We start from the raw sequence: 18630 nt of genomic DNA, 5'->3' as shown, positions 1-18630 counted from the left end.
AAGGGACTCTAGCCGCTTTGTTGAGTTAGAAGACTATTGGAATGATCCAGGAGAGAGACAGCAATGGACTGAACCCATATGGGGATGGTAGGAGTGGTAGATAGTGATTGGGTTCTGCATATACTTTGAAGGTGAAGCTGACAGTATTGGCCAGTGGATCACATGTGGGGTGTGAGACAACAAGAGGAGTCCAGTATAATTTTACAGTGAGGACAGATGTTTATGTCTCCTGGGCTTTGAACTTTCTAGGCAATATCTCTTACTATAGGGAATAATAAGTTACTGAGGAAAAGAAAGATTCATCTAAGAACCTAGAAAATGTTTTTCTGAACTATCTTATTCGCCATTTCAGCTAAGTGCCTGTTTCTTTCCCATGCCCTCAGACAACCATGTTTGGAGACTGGAACCATAGATTCCAATGGTGAACCACAGATTCTGAGGCTGAAGCAACTGATCCTTATTTATCCAAGTTTTTTTTTAGTTCTGGGGAGTTATTATTATTGCTGTTTTCCAGCTGAATGTTGTTGACATGCAGTCTTCTCTGTGATTTTGCCCTTCTCCATCTCAGTGTCTTCTCTTGCCATGCTATCTCTCTTGCTCTCCTTCAACCACACCAGACTTCTCAGTTCTTCCAGCAGACCAAATTATATCCTGACCTTTTCATCTGTTTGTTTTCTTTCTCATTCCTCTCACATGTCCCTGCCAATACGCACTAATTGGAATCTCCATAAAGGCAAGGACCATGTTTATCTTGTTTATCATTATATCCCCAGTATTTATCACAATGCCAGGTTTAACATAGGTACTCAATATATATTGACTGAGTGAATGAATTTATCCTTTAGTTCTTGCTGTCTCTTGGTTCTGATCAATTTCCTTAAAATTTGGCAATTTTGTTCTGCCCCTCTGTCTCTTAACTGTCCCGGGTACTTGATTATTTGTTTAGATCTCCTTGTTTGCTCTGAGAACCGGTATTTCTAAGTTCACCTACCAAATTTCTGCCCTCCTGCTTGTACACATCCTTGTTTTCTATGGATGCCCTGATTTGGACTTCTTTATCTGTTCCTGACCTGTTGCCTTCTAAGACGCCTGCCTGATCTAGACAACACAGGCTTTTTTGTTTGGCCCTTTCTCTTCTGACTTTCCTGAAGAATGGTAGAGAAGTAACTCCACATGCCCCCAGAAACTCATTTCTAACCCCTGTGGGACTTAGACGTCCTTCCTGGGATGTGAATGATTAGAGCAGGGATATGCACACTTAAGAGGAATGCCACAGTGGGTCAACTTTCTTTTTTTTTTTTTTTTTGCTGTACGCGGGCCTCTCACCGCTGTGGCCTCTCCCGCCGCGGAGCACAGGCTCCGGACACACAGGCTCCGCGGCCATGGCTCACGGGCCCAGCCGCTCCGTGGCACGTGGGATCCTCCGGGATCGGGGCACGAACCCGCGTCCCCTGCATCGGCAGGCGGACCCCCAACCACTGCGCCACCAGGGAAGCCCCGGGTCAACTTTCATTTATGCTACCTCGTCCTGCAAGGTAATGGGGAAATGCTGGCTGGTTCATCATTTCTCTGGTCATCTTTCAGACTTAGATCTAGCAAGTAACTCTAAAGCTAACCTCAATAGAAAACAACTATGTCTTTGCATTGCCAAGTAAGCCATCTTTATATACTACAGTCAGCCCTCCCTATCCATGGGTTCTATATCCATGGATTCAACCAAAGATTGTGGATCCACAGTTGGTTGAAATTCACAGATGCAGAACCCAGGGATACAGAGAGCTGAGTGTATTATGGATACTTGAGCATCCATGGATTTTGGTATCTGCAGGAATACTGGAACCAATGCCCTGTGAATACGAAGGGACAACTGTACTTCTGTTTCAGTTTGGATATTCATGGTTCATTCTCAGCTCTTCACATTAGATTTAATCATTTCCATGTAACTGATTCCTCCATTAATCTGTAGAAATTCACATAGGTTCACAGGAAATCAACTGTAATTCCCTGAACGACTTTTTGCCAACAATCTTTATTTATTATACCAATAAATTCTGCAGTAAATAACATTACCATATTTCCTTTCCACATTTTTCAATCTTAATATACAGGAAGCTTTGGCTCAAGCTCTTTGGATTGACATCAAGCGCATGGATGACCCAGAATGCTACTTTAATTCTTTGCCAAAAGAGTTAGAAGTAAAAAGAAATCGGATGGTACATTTACTTGAAAGTGTTGGCCTAAAACCCATAGTTCCTGATGGGGGATACTTCATCATTGCTGATGTGTCTTTGCTAGGTTTGTAAAGTTTTTATTATTTCAAACATACAGAAACTTAAGAGTGAAATTATATCAGAATTATGAAGAAAAGATTGGTGTCAAAGCCATATCAGCATTTCACTTATGGAAAAATGGATTTCCGCAATGTCAGTCATCTACAATCATCTTGATGATTAGGTTCTTAACCTTAAATATGCCTGTTGTTACATGGTTTGGAGTTGTTTGTTCTAGATATTCTATTAAGCATAGAATTTGCTGTCATCTTGTTCTGGTATGTAATTTAAAACACACGTACATGAAATAATATATGTTCCTTGTGTTCCTTTTAGTAAAATTTTAGTTTCCTTTTTACTTAAAAAATATGATTTCTAGAATATTGATGCTATTGAGTGGATTTAACCAACTCTGGATTGTATAGTACCATGATATTTACTATTGAAAAAAAAATCTGTGTATAAGTGGATTTATGCAGTTCAAACCTGTGTTGTTCAAGGGTCAGCTGTATTGTAGTTAGCATTAACTTGAGTCCAAACTTCATGGCAGCAAAGGCAAATAGAAAAATGGAATTAGCTACATAATTCTTGGATAAAAGTAAACTTAACAGCTTTTTTGATAAGAATAAGTCTTTTCTAGAACCAAACTAAAAGGCACTTATCACATTTTGACATTAAACATCAAAAGGACAGTAATGCAACTTTTGCTCGCATTAAGCTCTTAAACAGTTTCTCATTCTATCCTCAGTTGATCCAACCTGCATGTAATATTGGTTTAGGTCCTAGATCTTGAACTAGTGTGGTTGTAATAGGAGCAGAAAGGATTTGGGCTAGAAAACCTTTAATGATGATGGAGAAAAAAGATGTGTGTTATTTATGTTCCTCCTTCACCTGTGTGAGAAAAATGTTAGTATCTATAAGACCCTTCTACATGTGAAGACGAAGTTCATTTTTTTTTACTCTTTCATCTTCTCAGATGGATTTGAGTGTAGAAATTCTTCCATATACTAGAGGTTGGCCCCACAATTTGCTAAAGACAGAAGCAAGAACCAACACTTTCACTTGATGGTAGCTTAAAAATCAAAATGAGCCATAAAATTCATGGACATAGTAATTCTCTTTAAAACTCATAGCAATGGCTAACTGGTTAATATTTTTGAGCATTCATGATCTAGTAGGTATTATGCTAAGAGCTTTACAAATATCACAATTCTCACAAAAGCCCTATGAGATTGGTGCTATTATATCCCCATTGATAGTTGAGAAAGATGAGATAGAAAATCAAGAAATTTACTGAAGTTAATCAACTAATAAGTAGCAGAGCTGGGCTCTGAATCCAGAGATTCATGTCCTAACCAGTGAACTTATCTTTTTCCTGCTATACTAAGTAACTTTCCTGACCAGTGAGCATCATCCTAGAACTAAAAAGGGAAACATTTGATTAGAATACAAGATTACAAATAAGATTATTACAGTTGTTCTAGTGAGATAAAGTCCAAAATTAGGGAGGAGATAGTGGGAATGCAACAACCAATTTTGATTCTCATAGGTTACTTAAATAAGCTAGTGCTATTATAATATGGTTCAAATTCCTACCTTCAATAAGAAATATTTTGTTTAGTTTTTTTGAGAATCTCTGACTCAAGGCTTCAAAAGAAGTAGATTCCAACTTTCTCCTAACTATAAAGTCTTTAGGATTGTATTTATTCCCTTATTTTTCTTTGAGCACCATGGCAATAAATCTCTCTTTTCTAAGCGTTACAAGAATAAATGAGTAGTTGTCATACTGAGTGAAGTAAATCAGACAGAGAAAGACAAATATATGATATTGCTCATATGTGGATTCTAAAGAATGGTACAAATGAACTTATTTACAAAGAGAAATAGAATCACAGATGTAGAAAACAAACTTACGGTTACCAAGGGGGAAAGCAGGCGTGGAGTGGGGGGGATAAGTTGGAAGAATTGGGATTGACATATACACACTACTATATATAAAATAGATAACTAATAAGGACCTGTTGTATAGCACAGGGAACTCTTCTCAGTATTCCGTAATGACCTATATGGGAAAAGAACCTAAAAAAGAGTGGATATATGTATACATATAACTGATTCAGGGCTTCCCTGGTGGCACAGTGGTTGAGAGTCTGCCTGCCGATTCAGGGGACACGGGTTCATGCCCCGGTCCGGGAAGATCCCACATACCGCGGAGCGGCTGGGCCCGTGAGCCATGGCCGCTGAGCCTGCGTGTCCGGAGCCTGTGCCCCGCAACGGGAGAGGCCACAACAGTGAGAGGCCTGCGTATCGCAAAAATAAATAAATAAATAAATAAATAACTGATTCACTTTGCTATACAGCAGAAAGTAATACAACATTGTAAATCAACTCTACCCCAATAAAAATTAAAAAAAAAAGAATGAGTAGTACAGCCTGTGTCAATTACAGTTAGTAAGTACCCTCCTGTTCTTTCTTCTACTGCTGTAATCACTCCTTTCTCCAGGTTACCTTTGAGTATGCTACTATTGTGTACTTGTCACTTGGAGTTTTCACGTAATTTACAGTTAGACTCTATTTTAATTTGTCATTTTGTTAGAGCCAAATCTGAATTAAACACACATACATACATATGACTTGAAATAGTAATTTAACTTCTTCATTTGTAAAATGAGGATTGTTGCTTCTATCAGAATTGTAGGACAAATAAATGAGAGAATCATGTAACATGCTTAACAAATAGTAATAAATGGTAGAGTATTATTAGCATTATTATATGGAAATTTTACATTCTTAAAGCACAGGAGAAAATTGAAATACAATCATTAAGGAAAACCATATTAAGTCATTTAAAAAAACACAGGTGAAACTTTCTGCAATGTCAAGGTTTTTACGCTGTTAATTTGAAGGGACCCAGTAGTATTTAGTGAATAAAAGAAAAAAGGTAAAGGTAACTGCCTTAATTTATTTTGAGTAATAAATTGTAAAATTTCATTGATTACAGTAGCCATCAATGTTTGTTGCTTTGGGGCATTCAAAAAGATCTTGAGTACAAGTCAATAAAATCGAAACAATATGAAATGTAGATTGCTGAATCTGAATGCCAGAGAAATATCTTACCCAGACCTTAAAGCAAGATTGGAACAAGAGATAAGTATAAGACTATATATTTGAAGTTTTTCACCAAATTTAAAAGAAAATTTTTTTAAGCATAATGTTTGGAAGAGGAAACAATAAAGATATCACTTTGGAGAACTACATAGGCATTTTCCCTTCATAAATAATGAATAATATTAACTTATTCATTCTACAAATATGCTTTTCATTACTTATATGCTAGACTCTGACATAGGAGATGGGGATAGTGATAGATTGCAATACCCCTGTGGAGCTTACAATCTAATAATGAATTACCATTTGGAGACATAATTATTACAGATGAGTACTCTAAATTTAGGTGTTATTTCCTTAATAATGATCATAGAGGCTTATGTTATTTTTAAATGGAAAGGCAACACTCTTCTTTGTCCTTCCCCTTTCCTACTCTCTTCCAATGCTAAAAGCTATATACACAAGCATGATCAATCAGATGTATATGTGAGTACTGCCTTAGAGTATCAGTAAAGCTTCTCTGTGAATTCCTTACTTCCCACCACACCATGCAGTATGAATCCAGCATGAGAACATTTTGAGAGAAAATTTTGAATCTTGATAGACAGATGAAATACACGTTGCCTCAGATGTAATACATAGGCCATCCGATTTTTATTGTTGTTTTAGATACAGACCTTTCTGATATGAAGAACAGCAACGAACCTTATGACTATAAATTTGTAAAATGGATGACTAAAAATAAGGTAATGTTTATTGGCCTTTGCAATATTGTGCTGTATGTTATAATTTATGAAGGAAACCTGATGACATGCTTTGAAAACTGTTAACTGTAGTTTTGTTACATGATATTCTACTCATAGCTATTTGGACGATTTTATTTTATTTTTGGCTGCGCTGCATGGCTTACGGGATCTTAGTTCCCTAACTAGGGATTGAACCCAGGTGCTCAGCAGTGAAAGTGTGGAGTCCTAACCACTAGACCACTAGGGAATTCCCTGGAGGATTTTAAAAACATTTTTCTTTTGGAAATTATTGTGAATATTTAGAAGTATCTATTTGTTTTTAATGTTTATGCTCCAAAAATTAATATTTAAAGTGTAAGTAGTTTTCCTGTTTATCCTATTTTATATTCCTATTTGTTTTTTCAGAAATTGTCAGCCATCCCAGTTTCAGCATTCTGTAATGCAGAGACCAAATTACAGTTTGAGAAATTTGTGCGGTTTTGCTTCATTAAAGTAAGTTCCCTGTTCTACTCAAAAACACATTTATAATGTCCTTCCTTCAGATTTATAAATCACCATTTTTTTCTGTTGCTAGACATGATGTACTCATATGCAGTTTTTAATTTTTGGCTTGCTGCCATAAAATTAATCTACCAGAACAAAACTCAGCACTTTTTGAAGCTGAGCTTACTGGATTACAATGTAATCAGACTCCTTACCTGTAACATTACAATGTCCAGCATGCAACCAAACATTAATACACATGTGAAGACACAAGAAAATGTGACCCTTAATGAAAAAAAATGTGACTTCTATGCAGTCAATAGAAATAGATCTTAAGGTGACCCAGATGTAGGAATTATCAGACAAGGACTTTAAAGCAGATATTATAAATGTGTTCAAGAAATAAAAGGAAAGGGACTTCCGGGTAAGATGGCGGAAGAGTAAGACGCGGAGATCACCTTCCTCCCCACGGATACACCAGAAATACAGCTACACGTGGAACAACTCCTACATAACACCTACTGAACGCTGGCAGAAGACCCCAGACCTCCCAAAAGGCAAGAAACCCCCCACATACCTGGGTAGGGCAAAGCGGAGAGATCCCCACACAGGATCAGTGCCGAGCGGCACTCACCAGCCCGAGAGGCTTGTCTGCTCGCCCGCTGGGGCGCTCAGCGCTGGAAGCTGAGGCTCGGGCTTCGGTCAGAGCGCAGGGAGAGGACTGGGGCTGGCGGAGAGAACTCAGCCTGAAGGGGGCTAATGTGCCACAGCTAGCCGGGAGGGAGTCCGGGAAAACTCTGGAGCTGCCGAAGAGGCAAGAGACTTTTTCTTCCCTCTTGGTTTCCTGGTGCACGAGGAGAGGGGATTAAGAGCGCTGCTTAAAGGGGCTCTACAGACGGGCGCGAGTCGCGACTGAAAGCGCGGAGCCCAGAGACGGGCATGGGACGCTGGGGCTGCTGCTGCTGCCGCCAAGAAGCCTGTGTGCGAGCACAGGTCACTGCCCACACCGCCCTTCCGGGAGCCTGTGCAGCCCGCCACTGCCGGGGTCCCGGGATCCAGGGGCGGCTTCCCTGGGAGAACGCACGGCGCGCCTCGGGCTGGTGCAACGTCACGCCGACCTCTGCCGCTGCAGGCTCGCCCCGCAATCCGTGCCCCTCCCTCCCGCCCGGCCTGAGTGAGCCAGAGTCCCCGAAGAGGCTGCTCCTTTAACCCTATCCTGCCTGAGCGAAGAACAGACGCCCTCCGGCGACCTACACGCAGAGGCGGGGCCAAATCCAAAGCTGAGACCCAGGAGCTGTGAGAACAAAGAAGAGAAAGGGAAACCTCTCCCAGCAGCCTCAGAAGCAGCGGATTAAAGCTCCACAATCAACTTGATGTACCCTGCATCTGTAGAATACATGAATAGACAACACATCATCCCAAATTGAGGAGCCAGGAGTCAGTGCTGTGCCTCTGAGGTGGGAGAGCCAACTTCAGGACACTGGTCCACAAGAGACCTCCCAGTTCCACATAATATCAAACGGCGAAAATCTTCCAGAGATCTCCATCTCAACAGCAGCACCCAGCTTCACTCAACGACCAGCAAGCTACAGTGCTGGACACCCTAAGCCAAACAACTAGCAAGACAGGAACACAACGCCACCCATTAGCAGAGAGGTGGCCTCAACTCATAAAAAGTCTGCAGACACCCCAAAACACACCACCAGACGTGGACCTGCCCACCAGAAAGACAAGATAGAGCCTCATCCACCAGAACACAGGCACTAGTCCCCTCCACCAGGAAGCCTACACAACCCACTAAACCAACCTTAGCCACTGGGGACAGACACCAAAAACAACGGGAACTACAAACCTGCAGCCTGCAAAAAGGAGACCCCAAACACAGTAACATAAGCAAAATGAGAAGACAGAAAAACACACAGCAGGAGAAGGAGCAAGATAAAAACCCACCAGATCTAACAAATGAAGAGGTAATAGGCAGTCTACCTGAAAAAGAATTCAGAATAATGATGGTAAAGATGATCCAAGATTCTATTTCCCAGATCCAAAATCTTGGAAATAGAATAGACAAAATGCAAGAAACAGTTAACAAGGACCTAGAAGAACTAAAGATGAATCAAGCATCGATTAAAAACACAATACATGAAATAAAAAATACTCTAGATGGGATCAATAGCAGAATAACTGAGGCAGAAGAACGGATAAGTGAGGTGGAAGATAAAATAGTGGAAATGACTGATGCAGAGCAAAATAAAGAAAAAAGAATGAAAAGAACAGAGGACAGTCTCAGAGACCTCTGGGACAACATTAAACGCACCAACATTCGAATTATAGGGGTTCCAGAAGAAGAAGAGAAAAAGAAAGGGACTGAGAAAATATTTGAAGAGATTATAGTTGAAAACTTCCCTAATATGGGAAAGGAAATAGTTAATCAAGTCCAGGAGGCACAGAGAGTCCCATACAGAATAAATCCAAGGAGAAATACACCAAGACACATATTAATCAAACTGTCAAAAATTAAACACAAAGAAATCATATTAAAAGCAGCAAGGCAAAAACAACAAATAACACACAAGGGAATCCCCATTAGGATAACAGCTGATCTCTCAGCAGAAACTCTACAAGCCAGAAGGGAGTGGCAGGACATAATTAAAGTGATGAAGGAGAAAAACCTGCAACCAAGATTACTCTACCCAGCAAGGATCTCATTCAGATTTGATGGAGAAATTAAAACCTTTACAGACAAGCAAAAGCTGAGAGAGTTCAGCACCACCAAACCAGCTTTACAACAAATGCTAAAGGAACTTCTCTAGGCAAGATACACAACAGAAGTAAAAGACCTACAATAACGAACCCAAAACAATTAAGAAAATGGGAACAGGAACATACATATCAATAATTACCTTAAATGTAAATGGACTAAATGCTCCCACCAAAAGACACAGATTGGCTGAATGGATACAAAAACAAGACCCATATATATGCTGTCTACAAGAGACCCACTTCAGACCTAGAGACACATACAGACTGAAAGTAAGGGGATGGAAAAAGATATTCCATGCAAATGGAAACCAAAAGAAAGCTGGAGTAGCAATTCTCATATCAGACAAAATAGACTTTAAAGTAAAGACTACTAGAAGAGACAAAGAAGGACACTACATAATAATCAAGGGATCGATCCAAGAAGAAGATATAACAATTGTAAATATTTATGCACCAAACATAGGAACACCTCAATACATAAGGCAAATACTAACAGCCATAAAAGGAGAAATCGACAGTAACACACTCATAGTAGGGGACTTTAACACCCCACTTTCACCAATGGACAGATCATCCAAAATGAAAATAAATAAGGAAACACAAGCTTTAAATGATACATTAAACAAGATGGACTTAATTGATATTTATAGGACATTCCATCCAAAAACAACAGAATACACATTTTTCTCAAGTGCTCATGGAACATTCTCCAGGATAGATCATATCTTGGGTCACAAATCAAGCCTTGGTAAATTTAAGAAAATTGAAATTGTATCAAGTATCTTTTCCGACCACAATGCTATGAGACTAGATATCAATTACAGGAAAAGATCTGTAAAAAATACAAACACATGGAGGCTAAACAATACACTACTTAATAATGAAGTGATCACTGAAGAAATCAAAGAGGAAATTAAAAAATACCTAGAAACAAATGACAATGGAGACACGACGACCCAAAACCTATGGGATGCAGCAAAAGCAGTTCTAAGAGGGAAGTTTATAGCAATACAATCCCACCTTAAGAAACAGGAAACATCTCGAATAAACAACCTAACCTTGCACCTAAAGCAATTAGAGAAAGAAGAACAAAAACATCCCAAAGTTAGCAGAAGGAAAGAAATCATAAAAATCAGATCAAAAATAAATGAAAAAGAAATGAAGGAAACGATAGCAAAGATCAATAAAACTAAAAGCTGGTTCTTTGAGAAAATAAACAAAATTGATAAACCATTAGCCAGACTCATCAAGAAAAAAAGGGAGAAGACTCAAATCAATAGAATTAGAAATGAAAAAGGAGAAGTAACAACTGACACTACAGAAATACAAAAGATCATGAGAGATTACTATAAGCAACTCTATGCCAATAAAATGGACAACCTGGAAGAAATGGACAAATTCTTAGAGATGCACAACCTGCCAAGACTGAATCAGGAAGAAATAGAAAATATGAACAGACCAATCACAAGCACTGAAATTGAGACTGTGATAAAAAATCTTCCAACAAACAAAAGCCCAGGACCAGATGGCTTCACAGGCGAATTCTATCAAGCATTTAGAGAAGAGCTAACACCTATCCTTCTGAAACTCTTCCAAAATATAGCAGAGGGAGGAACACTCCCAAACTCATTCTACGAGGCCACCATCACCTTGATACCAAAACCAGACAAGGATGTCACAAAGAAAGAAAACTACAGGCCAATATCACTGATGAACATAGATGCAAAAATCCTCAACAAAATACTAGCAAACAGAATCCAACAGCACATTAAAAGGATCATACACCATGATCAAGTGGGGTTTATTCCAGGAATGCAAGGATTCTTCAATATACGCAAATCAATCAACGTGATACACCATATTAACAAATTGAAGAAGAAAAACCATATGATCATCTCAATAGATGCAGAGAAAGCTTTCGACAAAATTCAACACCCATTTATGATAAAAACCCTGCAGAAAGTAGGCATAGAGGGAACTTTCCTCAACATAATAAAGGCCATATATGACAAACCCACAGCCAGCATCGTCCTCAATGGTGAAAAACTGAAACCATTTCCACTAAGATCAGGAACAAGACAAGGCTGCCCACTCTCACCACTCTTATTCAACCTAGTTTTGGAAGTTTTAGCCACAGCAATCAGAGAAGAAAAGGAAATAAAAGGAATCCAAATTGGAAAAGAAGAAGTAAAGCTGTCACTGTTTGCAGATGACATGATACTATACATAGAGAATCCTAAAGATGCTACCAGAAAACTACTAGAGTTAATCAATGAATTTGGTCAAGTTGCAGGATACAAAATTAATGCACAGAAATCTCTGGCATTCCTATATACTAATGATGAAAAATCTGAAAGTGAAATCAAGGAAACACTCCCATTTACCATTGCAACAAAAAGAATAAAATATCTAGGAATAAACCTATCTAAGGAGACAAAAGACCTGTATGCAGAAAATTATAAGACACTGATGAAAGAAATTAAAGATGATACAAATAGATGGAGAGATGTACCATGTTCTTGGATTGGAAGAATCAACATTGTGAAAATGACTCTACTACCCAAAGCAATCTACAGATTCAATGCAATCCCTATCAAACTACCACTGGCATTTTTCACAGAACTAGAACAAAAAATTTCACAATTTGTATGGAAACACAAAAGACCCCGAATAGCCAAAGCAATCTTGAGAACGAAAAATGGAGCTGGAGGAATCAGGCTCCCTGACTTCAGACTATACTACAAAGCTATAGTAATCAAGACAGTGTGGTACTGGCACAAAAACAGAAAGATAGATCAATGGAACAGGATAGAAAGCCCAGAGTTAAACCCACGGACATATGGTCACCTTATCTTTGATAAAGGAGGCAGGAATGTACAGTGGAGAAAGGACAGTCTCTTCAATAAGTGGTGCTGGGAAAACTGGATAGGGACATGTAAAAGTATGAGATTAGATCACTCCCTAACACCATACACAAAAATAAGCTCAAAATGGATAAAAGACCTAAATGTAAGGCCAGACACTATCAAACTCTTAGAGGAACACATAGGCAGAACACTCTATGACATAAATCACAGCAAGATCCTTTTTGACCCACCTCCTAGAGAAATGGAAATAAAGACAAAAATAAACACATGGGACCTAATGAAACTTAAAAGCTTTTGCACAGCAAAGGAAACCATAAACAAGACCAAAAGACAACCCTCAGAATGGGAGAAAATATTTGCAAATGAAGCAACTGACAAAGGATTAATCTCCAAAATTTATAAGCAGCTCATGCAGCTCAATAACAAAAAAACAAACAACCCAATCCAAAAATGGGCAGAAGACCTAAATAGACATTTCTCCAAAGAAGATATAAAGACTGCCAACAAACACATGAAAGGATGCTCAACATCTTTACTCATTAGAGAAATGCAAATCAAAACTACAATGAGATATCATCTCACACCAGTCAGAATGGCCATCATCAAAAAATCTAGAAACAATAAATGCTGGAGAGGGTGTGGAAAAAAGGGAACACTCTTGCACTGCTGGTGGGAATGTGAATTGGTACAGCCGCTATGGAGAACGGTATGTAGGTTCCTTAAAAAACTACAAATAGAACTACCATATGACCCAGCAATCCCACTACTGGGCATATACCCTGAGAAAACCATAATTCAAAAAGAGACATGTACCAAAATGTTCATAGCAGCCCTATTTACAGTAGCCCGGAGATGGAAACAACCTAAGTGTCCATCATCGGATGAATGGATAAAGAAGATGTGGCACATATATACAATGGAATATTACTCAGCCATAAAAAGAAATGAAATTGAGCTATTTGTAATGAGGTGGATAGACCTAGAGTCTGTCATACAGAGTGAAGTAAGTCAGAAAGAGAAAGACAAATACTGTATGCTAACACATATATATGGAATTTAAGAAAAAAAAAATGTCCTGAAGAACATAGGGGTAAGACAGGAATAAAGACACAGACCTACTAGAGAATGGACTTGAGGATATGGGGAGGGGGAAGGGTAAGCTGTGACAAAGTGAAAGAGCGGCATGGACATACATACACTACCAAACGTAAGGTAGATAGCTAGTGGGAAGCAGCCGCATAGCATAGGGAGATCAGCTCGGTGCCTTGTGACCGCCTGGAGGGGTGGGATAGGGAGGCTGGGAGGGAGACGCAAAAGGGAGGGTATATGGAAACATATGTATATGTATAACTGATTAAATTTGTTATAAGGCAAAAAAAAAAAAAAAAAAAAAGAAATAAAAGGAAAATATGGTCATAATGAGTGACTAGATTAATTAATTTTAAATTCTTAAAAAAGAACCAAATGGAACTTTAAGAATTTTAAAAAGTAATATCTGATATGAAACATATATGGGGCTTAACACAGAGGATTGAGGTTGTGAAAAAAAAATGGGTTCACCTGAATACAGGTCCACAGAAATCATCCAATCTGAAAAAAGAGGGAAAAATTATTTTTGAAAAATAAGGAGAGTCTCAGATCTATGAGTCAGTGTCAAGTAATAATATACATGTTACTGGAGTATCAAAGAAAAAGAGAGAGAGAGAATGTGGCAGAAAAAATATTTTAAGAAATAATGGCCAAAATTTCCCCATATTTGGTGAAAAGACACTTAGAGATCTAAAAATTCAGTGAACCATGCAGGATACAAATAAAAATCACATCTTGACACATCATAATCCAACTGCTGAAAACCAAAGATAATGATAAGATCTTGAAAGCAGCCAGAGAAAAACTACACCTCACATGCATGGGAGCAGAGGTACAAATGTTAACTAACTTCTTATCAGAAACAGTGGAGACCAGATTACAATGAAATGTCACCTTTAAAGTGCTGAAATAAAAAATATGTCAGCCTAGAATTGTATATCCAGGAAAATATCCTTTAAAACTGAAAACAGTATACATCCCTGGTAAATGAAAGCTAAGAGAATTCAGTACCATCAGATCTGTGCTAAAAATAATCTGAATGTATTATTGCTATTTTTAACAATTTAGTGATAAGATGTTATCACTACTGAAAACAATCTTATGAAGATTAAGGCACTCTCTATACCTGCACACTCATGTATAAGTCTAGACAGAATGATGTAAACACTATTCAACTTTTAGAGCCATCCTATAGTCAAACTATGGGAGACTTATCCAGAATAGAATATAAATCTTACCAGCATAACAATGTCAACATTTAATTGTCTGAAATGTAGAAGAAAGGGTAAGGCCATTAACACTCGCATCTTATAGTGGATCTAGAAACAGAGGTATATTATTTGAAGTTATAAACAGAACTAACAGAAGAAAAAAGTAGCATAAGACTTCCAGTTTTAGAATGGTAAACATGGCCCTTCCCCATTCTCTTCTTGGAAATTATTAAAGAAACAACTAGGAGAATGGAAAACAAATTCACAAATCCCCCAGGAAGTAAGAAAGAGTTGCCAAATCAGTGAAGGTAATGGTAGAGGGAAGACACGAAGAAAGGCTTCTGCTTCTACATCTTCAAATTATAGACAGAGCCAACAGGTAGCCTACTCATTATCCAGAACAGCAGGAACAGTAAGTGCACTGGTAGTGGGAACTTCTCCAGACACATTTGGCCCCATGGAAGAGGCAGAGTGGAAACATACAGTCATGTCTTCTAGCACCTGTGCAAACCAGGTGGAAAGAAAGGGCTGTATAGATTTGCTCTTCACCTCTGTCATTTTTGCTAAAGCTGTGTTGAGGCAGTGTGGATACATTAAATTGGAGGGAGCCAATTAAATTAGTTGGAAAGAAATAAAGTCTAAAAGAACTCCCTCTCTCTGAACTCTACATTAACCATATTTAACCTTGTGAGCCAGAGATAATTTCTACTCCCTTCTAGTGGTTCCCTGGATCTTCCTTTACACAAACCTGCAAATACATCTTCAGATCGTAGACAGAGCCAGCAGGTAGCTTACTCATCACCCAGAACAATAGGAGCCGTACGTAGGTGTGCTGGCAGTGGGAGCTTACAAAGAGAATTCAATCAAAGATGAGTAATTAAAAGGAACCAGCTACGAATCTAAAAAGATACTATAAGGGGAAAAGGAGAAAGATACAGTGAAAAACAATATCAGACAGAGAATATCCAACCAAAAAAAGAAAAAAAATGTTTCCATAGAGCAAACCAAAAGTGTGATATTTCAAATTCAAAACATGTAAAACAAGTTACAGCAGAGATTTTTAAAAGTTCAGGGAAGATAGAGTAAGATAATGTAAGAAGATGAAATGGCAGCTGTCAGAGCTCAGGTAAGAAATTGAAGGGAAAACATAAAGCTATTGGTAATTGTAGTGACATTGGAAACAGCACAGAGAACACTAAATACTTCTGTAAGCACACTGAGGATTGAGAAGAGTGAGCAAAAAGAAGTAGAAAGGAACAAAGAATTGTTTTTTTTTGGCAGCACTGTGTGGCTTGTGGGCTCTTAATTCCCCAACCAGGGATTGAATCCGGGCCACGGCAGTGAAACCCAGAGTCTTAACCACTGGACTACCAGGGAACTCCCAGGAACAAAGAATTTTAAAATGTTAGAAAAATTACAGACGTGGAAGACAAATGAAATACCTAGAGTTCCTGAAGGGAGTGGTGCGGAGAGGCAGACCAATGGAACTGGGAAAGAATTGTATAGCTTTATTTTGAGAATGCTTTTCATTGAAAACAAACAAATCTAAAAATGGGAAGGGAATGGCTTGTCTCAGGGAACATTGTCACAGAATAACACTGAGATATGCCTTGTTTTAATCTATTGGACTTTATAAATGATCCTTTGGCATCTAGACAAGATAATCAAGGCCTCCGCGGAGACAGGAGAGGAGGATCAGTGTGGACTCACCTCCTTTGCATCAGCATTCAATATTGGAAGATAGTGGAGCAACACCAAGAAGTCCCTAGGGAAAGCTGACACACCTCATCCAACCTCTTGGAAAAGCAAAAAATAAAAGGGTGGCAAAACGTGCCAAGAAAGTGGAAATTGAAAGAAAGCAGGTTGAATTTAGGGCAAAACAAACCAAAAGCAGCAGCACTTTACAATGATTATGGGTAAAGTCCTCAGTAGTTGTCAAATATATGAAAGGATGCTATACCTCACTCATAATAAGAGAAAAGAAAAATAAAACTGCAGTGAAATTTTATTTTTTCTGATAATTTGGAAACAAGCAAAACAACTGAAAAGTTTCATAAGATACTCTCATGCATTGATTGAGAGTACTAGTATAATGTATAAAATCTCTGCAGTGGTTAGTATGAAAATGTATCATCCAAATATAAATGCACATATCTTCTGACCCAGCAGTTCTGCTTATAGGATTTTTTCCTGTGGATTTACTTGTACATTGAATGTCTTGTGTTCGAGGATTTTCAGTGAAACACTGTTTACAATATCAAAGGATTATAAACAAAATATTCATCAATGAAGGCTGCTTGAATAAATTATGTTACATTCACATCCATAAAAGTGCTCCATGGAGTGATAGAGCATAAGCTAAAAGCAAGGAGCAGACCAGTTTGTGAGGAATACTATTATCTATATAAAAAAAAAAGGGAGGGAGGGAGTGAGATAGAAGCTTTTAAGTGCCTAGACTGTCCCTGGAAGGAGATGTAATAAAATCCCAGTGTTGCCTCTGGGGAGGAGAACTGAGTGGTTGAGGGAGATGGGTGGGATGCTGGGTTACTTTAAAAAAATATTTTGAAATATTCTTAATAAATAAGTTTGAAGAACTGTTTTTCCAAACAATTTTGTGTAGGTTCCTAACTTAATTATTGATGCCTCTATCACTCCCAAATACCTTATTATGTATTCCCCGTTATACAACATTCTTCTACAGTATAACCATCAAAATCATGAACTTAACATTGCTATATCATTCTGTCTAATCTCAGATCCAGTTCAAGTTTCACTAATTGCCCCAATAATGTCCTTTTTATAACAAACAACCAAGTAACTAAATAAATCCAGGCCATATTCGTGTCAGTCAGCCAGTCATCCATCAGTCAATCCAGGCCAGAATTGTGCATTGTATTTAGCTGTCATGTCTCCTTCAAGCTAGAATGGTTCCTCAGTTTTCCTTGACTTTCCTGACCTTAATACTTCTGAAAATTATTGGCCAATTATTTTGAAGAAGGTCCCTCAACATTTGTTTGACATTTACTCGTGAATAGACTCAGATTATGCACCTTTGGCAGGAAACCGTGGAAGTGATGCTTTATTCACTGTTTTGCATCCTATCAGCACATAATTTTAGTTTTTCCTACTGCTTGTAATGTTAAATTTACTTTATTGAGGTGGTGTCTGCCAGGCTTCTCTACTGTAAAGTTTCACTTCTTCCCGTGATAAATAATGAATGTTTTGTGGTGAGGTACTTTCAAACTGTGAAAATATTCCATCTCTCATCAAGCAATTTATTTATCTGTTCATTCATATATGTAAGGACTCATGGATTCCTGTTTCATTCAGTGGGTTATAATTTATCATTATTATTACTTATTTTGATGCTCAAATTTCCCCAGATTTGGCCATTAGGAGCCCCTTTAAGCTGGTCTCTTTTTCCTTTGACATGTCCCCATCATTTTTTGAGCATTTCCTTTCTTTCTGGCATAGCAAGATGCACCAGGTTCATTTTGTCATTATCTAGCCCAACTTGGAATCACCTTTTAGTGGAGAATGGTATTAAGAAACCAAGATCTGGGCATTAGGAGTGCTTATTGCTGTTGGAGTATTAGTATTCCCAGGCCCTCCCAGGGGACAGACGTAGGGAATATGTAAATGTATATACATACATTCTATGTCTGTGTCTATTCTACTTATTTCTATGTCTATCTAAATATATTGAAACCACCACAGAGTTTATTCTAGCTTTCTCCCTATCCATATTTGTCCCTCCCTTCTTTGACAGTAAAACACCTGGCTCATCATGTAACCACTTCTTTAATCAGTACTTCTGTATGTGACCAGTCTCCTGTCAGTGCCACTGCCCCTCCACCCAGCACCCCTGACAGGCAGCTTTTACCCTAATAAGGCTTTGACACCTCTACCAGGCTGCTGCCCCTGTCCCCTGTATGGCCACCATCCTCACCTCACCTGAGCTTCAACACCCTGTGCTGACCTGCTGCTGTCGCTCTCCTGTAGAGATACCCTCCTCTAAGTCTCCAAGGCCACCACTGTCACCCACTGCATAGAAGTCCTCCTCCTCCCTTACGGGCTCTGACACTCCATGCCT

The 18630-nt window shown here is 38.6% G+C and overlaps 1 protein-coding gene across 4 annotated transcripts in view; it reads left to right on the top strand.

Moving 5' to 3' along the window:
- Nucleotides 1-18630, top strand: part of KYAT3 (kynurenine aminotransferase 3) — a 62055-nt gene that overhangs the window by 41341 nt on the left and 2084 nt on the right. For all 4 annotated transcript variants that reach the window (XM_082614617.1, XM_082614619.1, XM_082614620.1 and 1 more), the window contains exons 11-13: nt 2109-2295; nt 6048-6124; nt 6530-6616. In XM_082614617.1, coding sequence (XP_082470743.1) covers nt 2109-2295; nt 6048-6124; nt 6530-6616 — 351 coding nt within the window. The remainder of the gene's footprint in view (nt 1-2108; nt 2296-6047; nt 6125-6529; nt 6617-18630) is intronic.

Source organism: Mesoplodon mirus, assembly GCF_964341445.2.
Source record: "Mesoplodon mirus genome assembly, chromosome: 3".
Classification (NCBI taxonomy): Eukaryota; Metazoa; Chordata; class Mammalia; order Artiodactyla; family Ziphiidae; genus Mesoplodon; species Mesoplodon mirus.
Note: the sequence above shows the minus strand (reverse complement) of the source record. Positions and strands in the feature narration are given on the sequence as shown.